This window comes from Polypterus senegalus, chromosome 11 (assembly GCF_016835505.1).
Source record: "Polypterus senegalus isolate Bchr_013 chromosome 11, ASM1683550v1, whole genome shotgun sequence".
NCBI lineage: Eukaryota > Metazoa > Chordata > Cladistia > Polypteriformes > Polypteridae > Polypterus > Polypterus senegalus.
The window spans coordinates 143,764,529-143,781,792 of NC_053164.1; the positions used below are offsets into that span (position 1 = coordinate 143,764,529).

Genomic DNA, 17,264 nt, shown 5'->3' on the forward strand with positions numbered 1-17,264 from the left:
CCAAACAAAATTATATATAGTAGTAGCAAAACAGGTGAAATATTATAGTTATGTTTTGCACATGTATACAAGATGAAAAAGATTAAGCAGTGAGACTTCAGATTAATTTGAATGATAATGTAAAATTTAAACAGTTCAGCTGTATATTGTATATGAAGGATCCATAATGTCCTGTTCATGTAACTCTTCAATTATTCCAAATTGCTACAAAAGATTTTGGTGTTCCCTAATCCTGAATTTAAAAAAAGGTTATAATACTGTGACCAGATTTTTCTGGGGGCAACCTGGGACACCAGGCGGGGGACCAGGGGGGCAGAGCCCCCCAGAAGCCAGATAGACTTTAATAATGGAAATACCTATTTTCGTGTTTCCTGCATCTTATTCTGTACGAGTTTCTTCCATTTGAAACACTCATATTATTAAACCACAAACATATACCCATTTTCAAAGTAGGGTTCTATACCATTGTATGCTATTTTTCGTGAAATTACAGGCTCGATCTTGCCAAACACAGTTCGTGAAAATTAACTGAAAGACACGCTTTCCTGAAGAGCAAATAAACTCATTAGTGTACATTATTAGGTCAGTTACACTTGCAGGATAAACGTGCTTCATTCATAATATTGCATCCCACGTACATGTGCTACTGCTAGTGAATGTCCCGACTTCAAAAGAAGAAACAGCAAACCAAATTCCAAAGAGGCAAGGGAAGAAGCAATGTCACTCTGCACTCTAAACTAAAGGAAAACAAAGTAAAATACAGCTGTAAGTGTAAGGAACAGGCAAGCATCCGCAAATGTTGTTGTGACTTGTGTCAAATATTAATTCACTATTAATATATAAATTAATATTATCATATTCACAACTATGACGAAATTTACAGAGAGTACAGTCTGCAGACTTCAGACTATACAGTAAAATGTGTACAGAAGTACTTACTTAAAAAATAAAGAGCTAAAATTGAAGTTAAAAAAAAATTAACTTTGTCAGCACTTTCAATTTTGTCATACAAAATAAATTGGCAAGTTTAACTCTTTTAAGTTTAAGCTTTAACTTCAGTGAAAACGGCTCACCTCAAACACCGTATTGACGTGTGAATGACTGAATCAGGCATCAGCTCTTATATCAGGCTCAGAGCAGGAATAATAAGATAATTCCTGGCTCAGACCGTAGCATACCCAAAACGTGTCGTATCACAAGGCACGGCCGATACCATCCGACGATGCATCCGCTTCCGCCTTCTCTCCTTCCGTGCGTTTCCATTTTGCAAACAATGGCCACCAGCAGGTATCAGACTCAGAAAAAAGTCGACTAACCGTCTGACGTCATGATGGGTAGAAAGTATGATTTGGAATCAGAAAGACTGAATGGGGTCTAGGCCTCTAGGGAAAAGTACGCATTTTGTCGGAAAACGCCACAGGCCGGGACATTTCCTGATCTTTCGGGGACGCTGGGACAGGTGATCCAAAAATAGGGACTGTCCTGGGTAAACCGGGACGTCTGGTCACTGTAGTTATAATGAAAGGCAGACTGGATTTGAGTGTTAGTGTGAATGTTCCTATGGACAGGTAAAAGGGTTGGAGTCTTTCATCTGACTTTGCAGGCTCGAAATCATGACAAATGAAATCTTCAGACATGACTCAATGTATGTTATGAAAAATGTGTTTTTAAAGTTCAGTAACTTTCTATTGTTAAAAAAAACAACAAAAAAACTTAATATAACATCAAAAGTAACTTTCAAAAGGTAATCATTCTTCTTTCATTCACATTACCTCACAACAAAACTTCACAATAATTAACAATGCTATTGTTATTAAACCTCAGTTGTGAGAATAATAAACAAACTAATTGTTGAGGAATAGCTTTCATCCATCCTTTCATCCAGGGGCGCAGAAATCCAATGCCTGACTCGTCCGACACGGGTAAATTGACCGTTGGACAAGCGTGTTTTTCTGGTTTCAGTTGTCCACGGACAAGTGCAATTTGTGCTGTGCAGGGCACGTTTCTACCACTACTTTCAAGTTTTAAACATTTGAGTAAGTACTTCATGCGGAAACAGTCTACTTAGGCATGTTCTTCATGTCTCAAATTGGTATTCAATATTGTTTACAAAATGACGGCTGTTTTTTCAAAGGGGAAGCACTCTTACAGTCTTACATAAGTATTTTACCTTACTATTTACACGCTTGGAGATGCGGTCATTTTTTTTCATGTCGACATTACGATGTAATCTGATGATTTTTCATTATAATCGATAACTTTTATATATTATTGATAAAATTCATTGTTTCTACATAAAAACGCAGTCATTTTACTTACAATCCAAAGTTTTTCACCAAATAACAAAGCTTGTTAGGCAGTTAATCTTTCCTGAAATTTGCGATTTCATGTAGGTTGTGATACCGTATATTGAGGAGTTAAGAAATTTATTGCGTGACATCAATTTTTATGAGCTTTCCATAGATTGTTTTTTTTATTAGAGAATTTTTTATATAAAACAAGTTGGTTTCATGCTGTCAGTTTATTTTGATGCTGTAAAAGATGTAGGCTATCTATGTTTGAAGACACCATTAAGCGCATTTGCAAGTTTTATTCTTTTTCACCAAAGAGACGAAGTGAGCTGCAAAATCTTGCGTCAATTTTGAATGAAACCTTGCTTATTTATTCAGAAATAAAAGCCATCAGATGGCTATCATCAAAGTCCAGAGCACTGAAAGCTGTTACCCACATGGAACAGATGCTTTCCACATCAAACAAGGCAGATGAACTGGGGCAGGCTAAAGCCATCCTACATGACCTCAAGCAAGTAAAATTTATTAAGTATCTATATCTGATGATGGATGTACTTTCTGCTATTACAACCACCTCAACTCTTTTCCAGAGCAAAGACTTGCTGATATTTGAAGTTAAGGAGGCCATTGACACCTTGTACACCAGATTGCATGCCATGACAAAGGAGACAGGAGAAAACCTTACAAAGTTTTATAACCTGTTTAACAAGGAGTCTAGTACATTTGATGTATACTTAAAGCTGTCTGGTGGTTTCCGAGATTTTTGTGAAGACAGAGATGTTCATGATCTCCTGGAAAGCATGGTTCAGTATATACTTACCAGATTCTCTGACCTTGATAAGCCTCCTGTGTCAGATATGAGGGTTTTTGATTTCAGAATCTGGCCACACTCTGTCTGAAATGAGCATTTATGGAAACTATGAAATCAAGAACTTGTGTCAGCAGTATAGTGATTTGTTGACTGATGAAGAAGTTAAACATGCACCATCTGAACGACAAGCACTGAAAGTGCAGATATCAATGCAACGGCAGTACCATCCACTTGCTGTCTATACCTCAGTATTGCAGAGGAAGGAAGAGTCTCTGAAGAATGTTAGTGTGCTGATCTCACTGTTTCTTACAGTTTCTCCTTCCACAGCTTCTTGTGAGAGATTATTCTCCAATATGAATTTAGTAAAGAGTTCTCTAAGAACCCGCCTGACTCAGGAAAACCTTCAAAACCAGATGCGCATTGTTGTTGATGGCAAACCTTTAGAAGAGTTGGACCCACTACCAGCTGTGGAATTCTGGCTGTCATCTGGCAACAGGCACATCACTCATAAAAAACCTGAAAAGTCATCAGCATCCACTTCTGCAGGACCATCAATCCAGGAACCATGCAGTTCAGCTCAAGCTGAAATGAACAGCATTCAGCCCATGCTGTCTGAGATGGTAAAGATTCTTGGGGGAGTAGATGTTGCAAGACAAAAACTGAAGAACATGGCAGTAAATGAATCAGGACAGTGTTCTGTTATGTAACTGTAATATGTGAAACAGAACTAATGTAGCTATAATGAAGGCATTGTTTATTAGTGAGTTAAAATGATAAGGGGATCTTTTATATAATGTTCTAGAGAAAGGTGGCAAAATACTACTCCCTGAAAGAACTTTTTTCAGTTTTAAAATGGAAGGCAGTTTTGGTATCAATAAAAGAGATCAGAAAAAATAAACTATTTTTCACTTTTGTTATTTGTTTATAGGCAAGTGAATTTAACTGGCGGACAAGTGGATTTTCTAAGTTTACTTGTCCATGGACAAGTAGAAAAAAATTTGATTGCCACACCACTGCTCTTACCTGTTTAATGAAATTGCACAAGCATGGGAAGCTGGAGCTTATCAGTAGTAAAACAAAAATCAGTTCTGGGGAATGGCTTGGCAGACATTTTAGAATGTTGCAGCAACTATATATGCATTACAATAAAGCAGAATAATTATCAAGTAAAGTAAGGCTAATGGGAAATTACTGGTATTGCTTAATAATTAATGAGGCTTTGGGATGCATGATAAATAGAGCACCATATCAGTATTGACCTATAAAAATGTAAAATTAATTTGTATCTGATTCAATAGAAAGACTGTTTTCAATCTATCTAGAAGATTGATATGATAGTACATTACCACAGAAGCAGTGCTGTTCCCTGAACACTATGTGGTTTCCAGTAACAACAAAATGACAGTAAAGCAGTATGCAACACATGGATTCGGTGAAGGGCTGTATCGGCATGCATCTGCAATTGGTTGAAGTCTGAATTAGCGTAAGCGCCTAATTTGGGGTGTTTATAAGAAAAGGAGGTAGAAGTACATAATAAAGAAGAATAGTTATGTTAAATATTCAAGTTATTAAAAATGCTTTAATTTTAAGTGTTTCAAGATTCAATATTCTTGATTGTAATAAACATTTATTTCTTACCCTCTCATAAAGGTCCATCAGGGGCTAGATCCCTAGTATAGGATCAAAAATCAAAAATAACGTCATATTTGTAACCACTGACCTTGAAATAGTCTAAAATGATACCCTACATGATTATGTATAATAGTTGTAGTTTTCTTAGATTCTGGAAGTAGCTGTTAGAGGACTATGATCATTGGTAAAGAATCAAATAACAAAAATATGATAATATTCATGATCAGTAACCTTGAAATAGCAAAAAATGAAACTCTACAAAATAAAAATTAACTAAAAAAATGAACTAAATTACCAATACCCATTTTTTTAAAGTTTTGTGAAAAGGAGTAAATTTGACCCTTTATATCCCATTAGGAGGTGAATGCCTGGTGTCATTTGATGTGGCGTGTAAAATTTAAAGTCCTTCTACTCATTTTTGTTGAAGACTCCTATTGGTATGTGGATGTAATTTCCTGTGTAAAAGCTTGATGTATTGTATAATTAGAAATCAAGACGAGTCAAATGGTATATCATACATGGGGGTTTCCGTGAGTCATGAGGTGCTGGACAAAAAAAAAAAAGAACTGAATGTGATTCTCAAGCATAAGTTTGATATTTTTCAAGTTGTTTCTTCACAAACATTGTGTATACTTATTTTCAATACAAAAATGTGTTCTAAAATTAAGAACTTTCAATTAATTAAAAAAAAATACATTACCCACAATGGCACTTTACATTGGGGGTATGGGGCAAAGAGGAAAAGCTTAAAAACTCAACAAAAATGTTAATTTTTCAAGCCAAGACAGCTGTCAAGTTTTGAGCCACGTCTTCCATGTTTCTGACGCGCGTTTGTGACAACAAAAGGGATCTGGAAGTAATAACTTTATTGCATATTCTGGGTACTATTTTTTTCTCATGCTTTTTACATAAATACAGAAGTAATTCAAAACCAACCATGTGGCCCAAAATATTTATTTTGATTTTGTTTTTTGGGGAGGAAACTACGTACTGGGGATGTGAAAGGTCGTTAAGAAAGACTAGGTATTGCGCTATCACACACAACTAGTCTTCATTTAAAATGGCCAAATCTAATAATATGATTTTTTTTTTGTTAAAAAATAGCATGTTTAAACTGTTTTGCAATCTGTGTGTAATCACAAGGCATCAATACTTGACAATTGTTTTAGCTTGAAAAATGGATGTATTTGGTAATTTTTTAAGCTTTCCCTCCGTGCCCCATAAGCATTCAATGTAAAGCACCAGTGCAGGCAAGATACATTTTAAAATTTATGGAAAGTTTTTAACTTTATGAACACAAAAAGTAAAAAATTATTCCCATGCCAAAAAAGGGAAAATAAGTTTAGAAATACGTTATGTCTTTTAATCTTCTTGTCTTTTTTAGTATGCAACACTTATTCTTGTTTTTTTTGCTTAATTAAGCAAATAACAATACTGGTAATAATACCTAAGCAAATAATAGAACATCCTTCATTTAAATGGGCCTATTGTGTCAAGTTCACTGCCTGTGGGGGAACCCTCTGTTTTCTGCATCACAGTTTTCTGTGCCTTTGTCAGTTTACGTGTTGTTTAAAAAAGTAAACACATTTGGTCAAGACAAACAAAAATCCATTATGACTGCAGTACACCATGTTGCCATTTGAAACAAACAAGAAATAGCAAAGATAAAGATTTAGAGAGTATGTTATTTTTATTTGATTTGTTCATGTTTATGTCTGTCTCAGATATACATGTCAATACAGTGGTGGGAATAAGAGTAAAAAATACATTAGGATATCTTATGTGAAATAAAATAAATCCAGTTAAGGAATTACCATCATCGTAAGATCAATTGTCAAAATTAAACTTCATGGAATTGTTTAAATGATAACACCATTTGCTTTGTCACCCTGCTGTTAAGAAGACAAACAGGCTTTGCAAAACAACAACCATGTAGTGACAGTGACTGTGTCCCTGTGCAAGTGCCCACCCACACTGCCTTCAGTTAGGCCAATACATATTCATCTTCACAGTATTGAATTAACACTCATATACTGTATGAGCAGTATTATTATCAAATCATACTGCAGCTAGAACAGACAAAATGACAACATGATAAAGAGAGAACATCTATGAAGATAGGTAAAAACATTGAAAAACCAGGAGGAAAATAAATGATTTCATCACTGTTTATGCACCTAACTTATACTTTATTCATGAGTTGAACTCAAGGTGAGGTGATTTCAGAGATAATTTGCCTTTCTCTTGGTTTTTTCAATGTTTTTTGAATGTTTTTATCTGCAGTCTCCATACATGTTCTTTGTAATAATTGTGCCTGTTCTAGTCGAAGTGTCATTTAAAAATGTACAAGGAAAATATAAAATATTTACATCATTTAATAAGTATACTGTATATAATTGCAAACACCACCTTATTCTGAAGGTTTTTTATGCTGTTTGCATATAAAATGTAAAGAAATAGTAAATAAATTTGTGTAGTAATACTGCAATTAGCGGATCATGAACATCAGGTTAATTGTCAATTGGGTTAATTGACAAATCTACATTTATCTTGTATTAGTGTGTGTGGGTGTAAGCTTAAGTATACCTTATTTTTATTTGCTTCCCCATTATGTTGTTTATATCAGGCACCATTATATTGTGTACTGGTTGCTATAACACTATGTTCCTAAGCACACAAAATCATGCACCGTGTGGCATGTGACATGGCATGACAACCACTTTTTTGAGATTGATTTGCATGTTTCAGGGCATCCAAACTTTGTAATAAAGGAAAAACTCCACTTGAAAAAAATGTATTTTAAAAGGACTCAACATCTTTATCTGCTGAATTAGCTTGTTTGTCTCAGATCGTTTGTGTTTTGATTCTTTCCATAGTCTTTCCTTAGTCTCTCTACTCCCATCAGTTGGTCCTTAACCCTCTGCTGCTCAGTTTTCTCATTCATCTCTGTCGTGTATTTCGTAATTAGTTGCAACATACTTGATTTGTTGGCACAGCACCTGAAGGTACCATTTAAGGTCTGTTTTAGTTGCAGAATTGCAGAATGGGTATGTAGCATGTGCATGCTTTAAGGATAAATGCAGAATACACATAAAATAACCAAAAGCATTTGTATTTAAACAAACATAAAACTCCACATAATGATTACAGGGGTGCCTGTTCAGTATTAGGTCAACTAATCTCTCTCTCACTCTCAATTTAGTATTTTTTTCTGCTTCATTCTTATTATTACTCATACCGAGCAATGTTTTCATACCATTTTCTTCATAACTCACAGTACTATCTTGGGGTTAATTAACAAGTGTTTCCCGAAACCCTTTGTAACTAAAGACGCACTTAATCTCATTTGTAAATTAACAAGTGATAAGACCCACACATTATTTTTAACATTGTTCTTTTTTTGGACATTTGCCTGTGATTCTAACACAGAGACACAGAGGTTACTGTAAGTGAAACACAAAAACACACTGATGCTCTTATTTGGACAACATTATAATAACAATAATAATAATAATAGGTGGATATTGTAATATAATGTAAAATTATAACTTAGGTTATAAATAACCACTGAAGGGGCTCTTTTTAGCTTTGATGAGTTAACTCAAAACTCTGTTTGTAATCAGTCACATCCTTTAAAGTTGGAAAGTGAATTAGCCCGTAGTGCCAGTAATGACAATGGCAGCTGTCCAGAAAAGTGTGCATCTCAACCACATATGCCGTTTAAAACAGCACTGGTAAGAAAGCCAAAAGCCAGGTCTTTTCCAGGCAGATATCTCCTTGAATCATCTCAGTAATCAACAATTAATAATAACAGGTTGCACGGGGGTAAAATAAAAATAAAGTAAAATAATAATTCCCTGGTCGTGTTCTAAATGAATTGGATAGAGGAACACATCATAATTTTGCCCTCATCCCCACTGTACACCTTCTGAGATCTCCATTTCTACACCACCAGTGGTTTTCTGCAGACCATTGGTGATGCACATGATCTCAGCAAAGCTGCTGCGTCTAAATCTGAGCATACAGTGACCAGATTACTGTTGCACCATTCATCTAACAAACCTTGAGGTTGTGGGTTTAAATGCCACTACTGAAACTGTGTGACCATGAGCAAGTCACTTCACCTGCCTGTGGTCCATTTGAAAAAACAAAATAAATGTAATCAATTGTATCTCAAATTTTGTAAGTTACCTTGGAGAAAAGTGTAATCGAAATAAGTAAATAATAATAATAATAATAGTGTGCTTGACATGACTCTAAAATGGGTTATCAAACCACTGCAGGCATGCCTCGCATTGTAGATGCAGTGGATACAATGATCATCCCTATTTGTACTCCCAGCCTTTCGAATCCCATCCATTCCTGTTGAAATAGGTTCTCATTGTTAAATGTCCAGGTGATATGCAACCAACCATAAGGAACATTTTGTATACCTTGTGGCCTAGTACATATGATAAATATATCTGGACCAACTCTGGACCATGTCAGATAGCAAAGGATAGTGCATTTGCTGGTGATCGGTTACTGGGAACCAAGTTGGTGTCCTCTTTGCACATACCTTGTAACTCCAGTGATGAATCACCAAACTGTGACTAAGGAGATGTAACACTGCACACAAAAGTATACACTAGGTATGTTGAAGATGTGATTCTGTTGCCCATACAGATCTTTGGCAGCTCCTTCAAACCTGTAAAACAACATTTCTTTATTTATTGCTAGGTTCTGCATAAGTTGTTTTAAATCATTTTTTGTGAAATGTTTTCTTTTTCTATCATGGCTTGACACTGTTCTTTTTTGCAAGGAAGCCACATCACGTTTTGATCAAATTGACAGATTTTTGACTAATGCATTAAATTAATTTGACATATTAGTTGAAAAATTTCTTTCTTTATTTTGTGTGCTCATGTGTCTGTTTAATTTGTACATGTCTGGTGTGACAATATAACATATGTTTGACCATTTAAAATACATGGGATCTATGTTCTTGTTATTGACAGTCTGCTTTTCTGATGTGGATGCTGGAGAGGAGCCCAACAAAGAAGTACTTTATACTCATTTATTAAATGTCGAATCACAAAAAGCTTCAGAAACTCACTCATTCTTTATCTGTGTTTCTCATTGTCTCGTTTGTTATTCACTAAGATTGATCATTTTCTGGAAATGCACTACTGGTCTGCAAATTTTATACTAAATATTTTAATACATTTTTATCATTCTTTTAGGAATGGTGGATCTGATATCACAGTGTTTCTGCTCTTTCTGGAACAACATCACAGTTGTTGGTTTTGGACAGTCAATCATCTGCAACCAATTAGCTTTGAACTCAGCCTCTTACATCATGAAGGAGGGGCTTTATGCTCAAAGGCATCTTATAGAATCAAATAAAGACACATTTTTATATGAAAGCTTCAAAGATTTTGCACATTTTTTTTAATGAGAAAAGGACAAAATAAGCCTGGTGACATTAGAAATACAGAAGAAACACAGTTTTAGATATACAAACATTTCACACAGGAAACATGTGCTGATTAATGCATCAATACATATTCTTCACTTTTAATGCATCTTAGAATTTCTGCTAACGCAATGCATTAAGAATTGCTCTCTCCTAAACTTATTTTTATAAAAACACAACTATTATTTATTTCAGAAAGCAAAATTGATTATTACAGGGAACAAGGATTTGACCAACTTCAGCTTCTTATTAATTGATATTCTGTTGTTTTTTTTTTTTTGTCAGAAAGTGGAGCCCACTGGAGAAAAGAGACCGAGAGGAAGGCCCCGGAAATGGGTGAGTACTGCATTTTACTTGTTCTTTACCTGCTGTTTGATTTTATCTTAGAACATTTTCATTTTCAACACAGTCGAGTATTTCCTTTATTTTTACTGGCATTCTCAAGAATAGTATTCCAGCCAGGATTGCTTGAAAACCCCCACTCCCATGACTAGTTTTCTATTCTTTGCTCCTGTCAAATATTTCACCACCTTAGGAAACGTTATCTTGGCCAAGAGAGCCTAGTTTTTTGTTGTAGTTTTTGCTTTATTAGCTACATGGTTTGTGCACAAAGTAGCATCAGCCCCTGGTCATTTTGGCTATCGAAATATGCTGTGACAGACGCAAAAGCATAACTAAGAGTAGGCCAGGGGAAATGTTAATGTATAACTTTGGGGAAAAAATTGCTCGGCTCACAGATCTTCGTTATATATGCTGTACTCATTTGGGATTTTATGAACTTTAAAATCATTCTTTCCATTTTCCTTGTTTGATTAGCTGACATCTAAAGCCTCATCCACACTTGTATGTTTTTCATTAAAAACACAGACATTAGCCTCCATTTTAACCTTTCATTCACAGTATCCCATGATTTTCAGCCAATGAAAACGTTCTCCTGACCAGGAGACTTTTAAAATGCCAGCATAACGTTTCAGTGTGGACAAGCAAAAATTAAGATTTCTAAAAACACTCACTCCATTGTGTTCTGGTTGGTTTGTGCTTATTACCTGGTTCTTTCCCAGTTGGATCCTGCTCATTACAATGTTTCATTCCCTGATTGATCACCCTTTGTAGAAAAAAAAACTTATTCCAAGATAGAGGGCATAGTGGAGGCGCTTTCCGTGGCACTTGTTGTGTTTCTTATATGCATCCATCTAAATTGTGTTTTGTGTGATTTTTGTAAATCATGGGCAAGTGACTATTCACACTGTATGACAGAGTTGAGAGTCCTATATGTGCTCAGATTGCACAAGCACATTCGCTGAGATTGACATGACAGAATTCTTTTGATTGTCCGGCAGTGCAATCATGAGAGGCAATTGGGTATCACAGCCCCTATCATAATGCACAAGAAATGTGAGCTAATGAAGCTGAAATGTGAAAATGCTACTGTGGACAGAGATTGTTTTTGTTTACAGACGCTGTTTTTAAATGAAAAATGATAGTGTGGATGTAGCCTTAAGTTATCCCAGCAAATATAACAAAATGTTTACATCTGCAACATTAGCAGTGCATTCCCTGCTCTCAGGTATGCTACATTTTGTAGTTATGTCATTGCATGGCACTGCTCAAATGAAAACTTTGTGTTTGGGTATTCTCTGAATTTTTAAGATTGCTGATTTTCACATACCTTGAAATATCTTTGCTAAAGTTACTCTGTACTTGCGATTGTCGGCTGTATTCACATTATCTATTAAAAATAATCAAAATAGTGATGTTGTTGAATTTGATACTGTATGTGTAAGCATACCTTGTGTGATTAGAATGGCATACCTCATTATTGTACATGCTGATGGTTGTACTAACATCAAGTCTGCTTAACGTTTTGTGGTTCAGAAAACAAACTAAGCCACAATTTTACTCATAAAAGAATGGATGGTAATGCCAAATAATGGCTAAAATAATTTAATTCATATGCAAGTCTAAATTATGTAAGGTTAGTCAGAGAAAAGTTAGACCTATGGCATTGTTTTTATTAGAAAGTCATTGCTGTAACATACATAATACTATTATTTACTGTCTATATTACCATGAGGTGGTATCCCATTCACCAACATTTGAAGCTGCTGGAGAACTCCAGGCAGAGACAAACTTTAAATAATGACACTCATTCAGCCATAGGAGAATGTGTTCCCTCGGCTTTTCAGTTGCTTTTATACCCTTTCCTTGTGCCCCTTGTCCCTTATCTAGTGTGCATTAGTGAATAAATGTAGACCCTAGTTAATCCTTTCCCCTGCCTCTGTATTTTGATTTGACTGAGCTTTGGCTGTGTTGTGAAATGTTTGCTAGGAGCTAACACTAACATAACTGTTATCAGCACGGGAAAAGCTGCCTAACACAGAAGTAATCTGGATGCTGGCTTTCATTGGTTTGGCAGTAACATTTATCAGCTCCTATCTGACACACTTGACTGATCCCACGAGGTGAAAGCACACAGAGTTGAAAGTGTTTGAAAAATGTCTTGAAAAGAGTTTTTTTCACCTTGTTTTTGACTCGCTTCTTGCTCTGTGTTAACAATGACATGTGTTTTATTTATTCCAGAATACTACTCAGTTAATTTATTCTTATATAGTTCAGTTGGCACTTGATGTTTAAATTCTAACAAATCACCTTTCAATAGTACAGGGTGGTCCAGATCTAATTATGCAATTATGAAAAGGCAAAATGTTTTTGTGAGTTCTCTATGAAATAAACTTAATAAGTTATAGCATAATGAAAATTGCATAATTAGATCTGGACCACCCTATGTAGTTTACTGTAGAGAGGTTACAAGCTGTGATCAGAATTTCATGCAATAGGGGTGCTCTGTGTGTTATTTTTGGTCCCTGGTTGTTTATGTTCAGAGTACCTAGCAGTTGCCTGCCCCCTTTTAAAATTCTTTGAGTTTGGAAGTAGAGGAGAACCTTGGAACGAACAAAGAGAGATCTAAATGTAACTACTCAGGTCTTCTTTATGGCATCCAGGATTCCCAGAGGTAATTCCATGAAAGCACCAGGGAGGAGTTAAAAGCCTGTTCTGGCTATAGTGCCATTGAAATTTGGGTCAGGAGATGAGTAAGGACAAAAGTTCATCTGCTTGGAGAAAGAAAATAAGGCTAGGGTATTGTGGAAACAAGGTTAGATGTGCATGCTCCCAACCACTTGCCTCTCTCACTCTCACATTAATCTGCATTCAGCCCTGCAAGCAGGTCCTCCAACGTACAGGGAAAACTTGGGACTTGGTGGCAGGATTGGCATTCCAGCCACTGTAAAAAAACTGGTTCGGTGTTTAGTTCATGCTCTCTCTTGTAACATTAAACAATTATTGCCACATCCTTTTACTCATAGGGGCCAGTGACAAAATGCAGTTTCATCCTTGAGTTTTTCAAACTGTATTTAACTCATGTAGCACTGTTTGAAATGGTATCATTATAAGTGATTTACATGAACAAGTTGTAGACACGCTTATTTTTGATAATATATTCTGCACTGTTTACCAAAATTGACATTTTCACTCCTAGTCACTTTTTATTTATTGTTGCTTTTTAAAAATGTACAGTTATCCTAACTGTTTTTATGCTCAGTAACTTGTAAAGTTTAGCATTCACACAGTTTTATACAGAGCAGTGAGGCTATAAAACATACCCAGCAACTTAATCATATTAGTTCTAAATTGGAAATTCAGGAACTCCAAAAATTTAAGTTATTTAAATGTAAGCTGATCTACAATCTTTAGCTGCAGTTCCTACAGAAAGATATGCCGTTTATTTATATTGTTCAGATCATACCTGTGAGCCATCAGGTGACAATAATGCATTTGCTTTTCCAATTAGTTGACCAAAATTAGATTTACTGCCAGTGAGATGGTTCCATTTCAGCACACTGGAATTTAAACAGAGAAATACGTACCCAGCTCTGTAGAAATAAATCCACGTTGTTCTTTCTTAGCCTAACCATCTCAGATTGCTTTTGAGATTTGGATTAGTCACATGGCTTGATTAAGATCTTTAAACTGAAGATAAGAACTGGAAACTCAATATGCTGGAGTCGTTGATGTTTGCCAGGTTTGGCTTTAGTGCTTCAAAGTTGCAGCAGACAGTGCTGGCTAGGAAGTTGCTTGCTGTTCTAATGAATGATTTATCTGTTTTAGACTGATTACATTATCAGAGACCACACAAAAGGTCTTGCAGAGACCCTGACTTTCCAAACAGCAGTGCAGACAAAGCGAGGAATGCCCCAAATCTCAGAGGCACAGGGGACTATGAGGGGAGGAAAAAAATGAAGGAAGCCAACAATATGAAATCACAATGCTTTGCTTTACTTTACATATGAAAATAAAATCCATAATGCAGCTTTTGTGCAAATGTGATTTAGCATCTTTTTGATTAAACAGAAATTAAGGAAGGTGTAATTTTAAAAATAGATTGAGTTAAGTTTTAAATTTTAAATGGAAATGACAAAGTTTTTAGATTTGCAAAATGGAATTTCCTTTTTGAAAATACAGTAGAGCTATTAGTCACTGCCACGCTGATATTTGCTAAATTCCTCTGTGATCTTCATTATGACTGCTTAGACTACAAAATGGCTTGAGTACACTGATTGACGAAAGTGACTTTGAGCAACATCAGAAAGAGCAGACCAGTCACTGGAGTGGACAGCAAGATTTATAAATAAATAAGGTTACCCTTTGCTGTATTTAAAAGCTTGCCTCTTACTTTTGACAATATTAATTACATTGTTGCATGGTGAAATAAATCTGGGGTTTTGACATTCTTGGATGGAGTGTTTCATTTTTGAACTGTTTACATTTGTTCTGATGGCACCATTTTGAGCTCTGTTTTATGTATGGGTCAGTGGCATTTGGTAACTGTCATGGCATGGCCATAGTCATCTTCTTTAAGGATGCTATGCTGATTACCATTAACGTGGCATCTTTGTGTCTTCACATCCAGCATATATAAAATGGTGGTGCACAGCTTCTGGCATTCAAGCTTTTGGATTTTCAAATTAAAGCAAATGTTACATGTCATATTAGTTAGGAACAATTAATACAATTTAATGTGATAAACTTTGCAACATTTTTTTGAATATTGTCCAGGTTTAGTTCACCTAGCTTTGATTGCTGGTTCTTTCTGTCTGTTTTGGTATTCTGACCACTGCCTGCTCTATTAGTATTTTTTTGCCTATTTGTTAAAAGCTTTCATCTCTAGGGGCTGTATTTATCAAGCATCTCAGAATTACTCCTAGGGACTGAACTAAAAGTCTAAGATAAGAATGTGTCCTACCTCAGAGTAGGATATAAGAAGTTGCAAAGTGTTCTAGTCCCAGTCTCAGCAAGGAATAGGAGGCCACATCTCAAAATGATGACGTCATGATTTCAAGAACCCCTTGCTTCAAATTAACACTTGTGAAAATGTTTTGCAATCTTTTGATAACGCTGTGGCATCTCCACAAAGATAATAATAATTATATAATATAAATAATAATATTCAAAGTAGAAGAAGAAGGAAAACATGATAAGTTACCATACTGCATGTAATTGTTGCGACTTTGAGTAATAAGTAATGTTTGCAAAGAACACTGAGATGCAATGTCTGAGCCTCCACACACACATTGAATGAGAGTAAAGCCTGATAACAGAGAACGTTTATTTAACAATGAATGATCCACAGCTGTAGTTTCAGAAGATTTACCCTCCCACTGTTACAGCCATGGGAAATGCATCTTAATGTAACAGTTACTGAAACTACACATGGCTATTTCTGCACTGTTCCTGAAGTCATGTTCATGCCATGATTATCTTTCAGATTCATGTGTTGTGCCTTTCTCTGTAATCCCCCTTTATTTTCAAGTTACTTCATACCCTGTCTCCTTGAACCTTTTCGGGTTTGTGATGTGTAAAGTGATTGTTCCAGGGGTTTGTGCAATGCAAAGCTCAGTGTACCTGAGTCACATTTCACTGTCCATCACTCATCCAGCTCTGCTTATCGTTGCAGTAATATGCTGCCTACTACAGTGCAGTTTACATCCATGATCAATGGTATGTATATACTGTGAAATATTTTGCGATTGATGAATGTGTACTTTTGGAGCAATAATCTTTATATTTGTACCAGTTTGCATGAATGCTTGCTTTAACATTAACTCAAGTAGAGTGGTGGAGAAATGTATACATTTGGGTATTACCACACACAGTGTATGGACATTCAACGTTTTGTGCAAAATTTGAGAAATGCTTGGATAAAATACTCAAATAATTCCTATTGAAAAGCTTCATTTTCCCTGTGGCCAAAAGGCATAATGTTACCGAAGTCTTACTTTCAGCTGACAGTGCATAGCTTCTTGTAACGTACAAGAATATTACAATATTACGAATATTATTCCTTGTATTTCAGGTTGAGATGTTTTTATAAGTTCATTGTTGCCCAGTGTTTCCAAAAAATTCAGTCTTTCCCCAAATGTATTTGTCGATCTCTGCCTGAATGCCATTTTTTGGCAGCTCCTAGCAAGTTAAGAGAGCTCATGAGCTCTCCTAAATCCTGATGAAGTTAGAAGTAGTTAACTCACCTAGGAAAACTGATAAAATGCTTTTAGAGCAGGACCAAATTTGTGTCACTCTGAGATTTCTTAGCCATTTTCCTGTTCTGAGATACTTGATAAATATGGGCACTGCTCATTTTCACTTTCTCTTGTTCTCTCTAACTCTGTAGATGCCTTACTTTACCTCCTCTGGTGCTTGGCATAGTAACAGAACCATACAAATATAATGTATATCAAAAGTCTTGATCCATTACCAGATCTGGATCAGAGGGTGATGTTGACTAGCAGCCACGAGTATTTCAGATAACTAGAAAATTAATCATTTTAAACAATTCAGTGTAAATCTAATTAGCTTTGGAACTTAAGCTGTCTTTGCATGCAGTTGTTGCAAATGTTTGCAATTACACTTCAGTTCATTAAATGCACTATATTCATCCATCTGCTTTCCTAAACATTTTGTACATGATCTTAGAAAGTCAACACCTATTTTGACAGCCAGTGGTGAAAAGTAGGAACCA

General features: G+C 35.6%; 1 protein-coding gene across 1 annotated transcript in view; it reads left to right on the forward strand.

Moving 5' to 3' along the window:
- The window catches only part of hmga2 (high mobility group AT-hook 2), a 168,229-nt gene that overhangs the window by 36,993 nt on the left and 113,972 nt on the right, over positions 1-17,264 (forward strand). Inside the window, exon 3 of the mRNA XM_039769741.1 lies at positions 10,475-10,525. Within this exon, the coding sequence (XP_039625675.1) occupies positions 10,475-10,525 (51 nt within the window). The remainder of the gene's footprint in view (positions 1-10,474; positions 10,526-17,264) is intronic.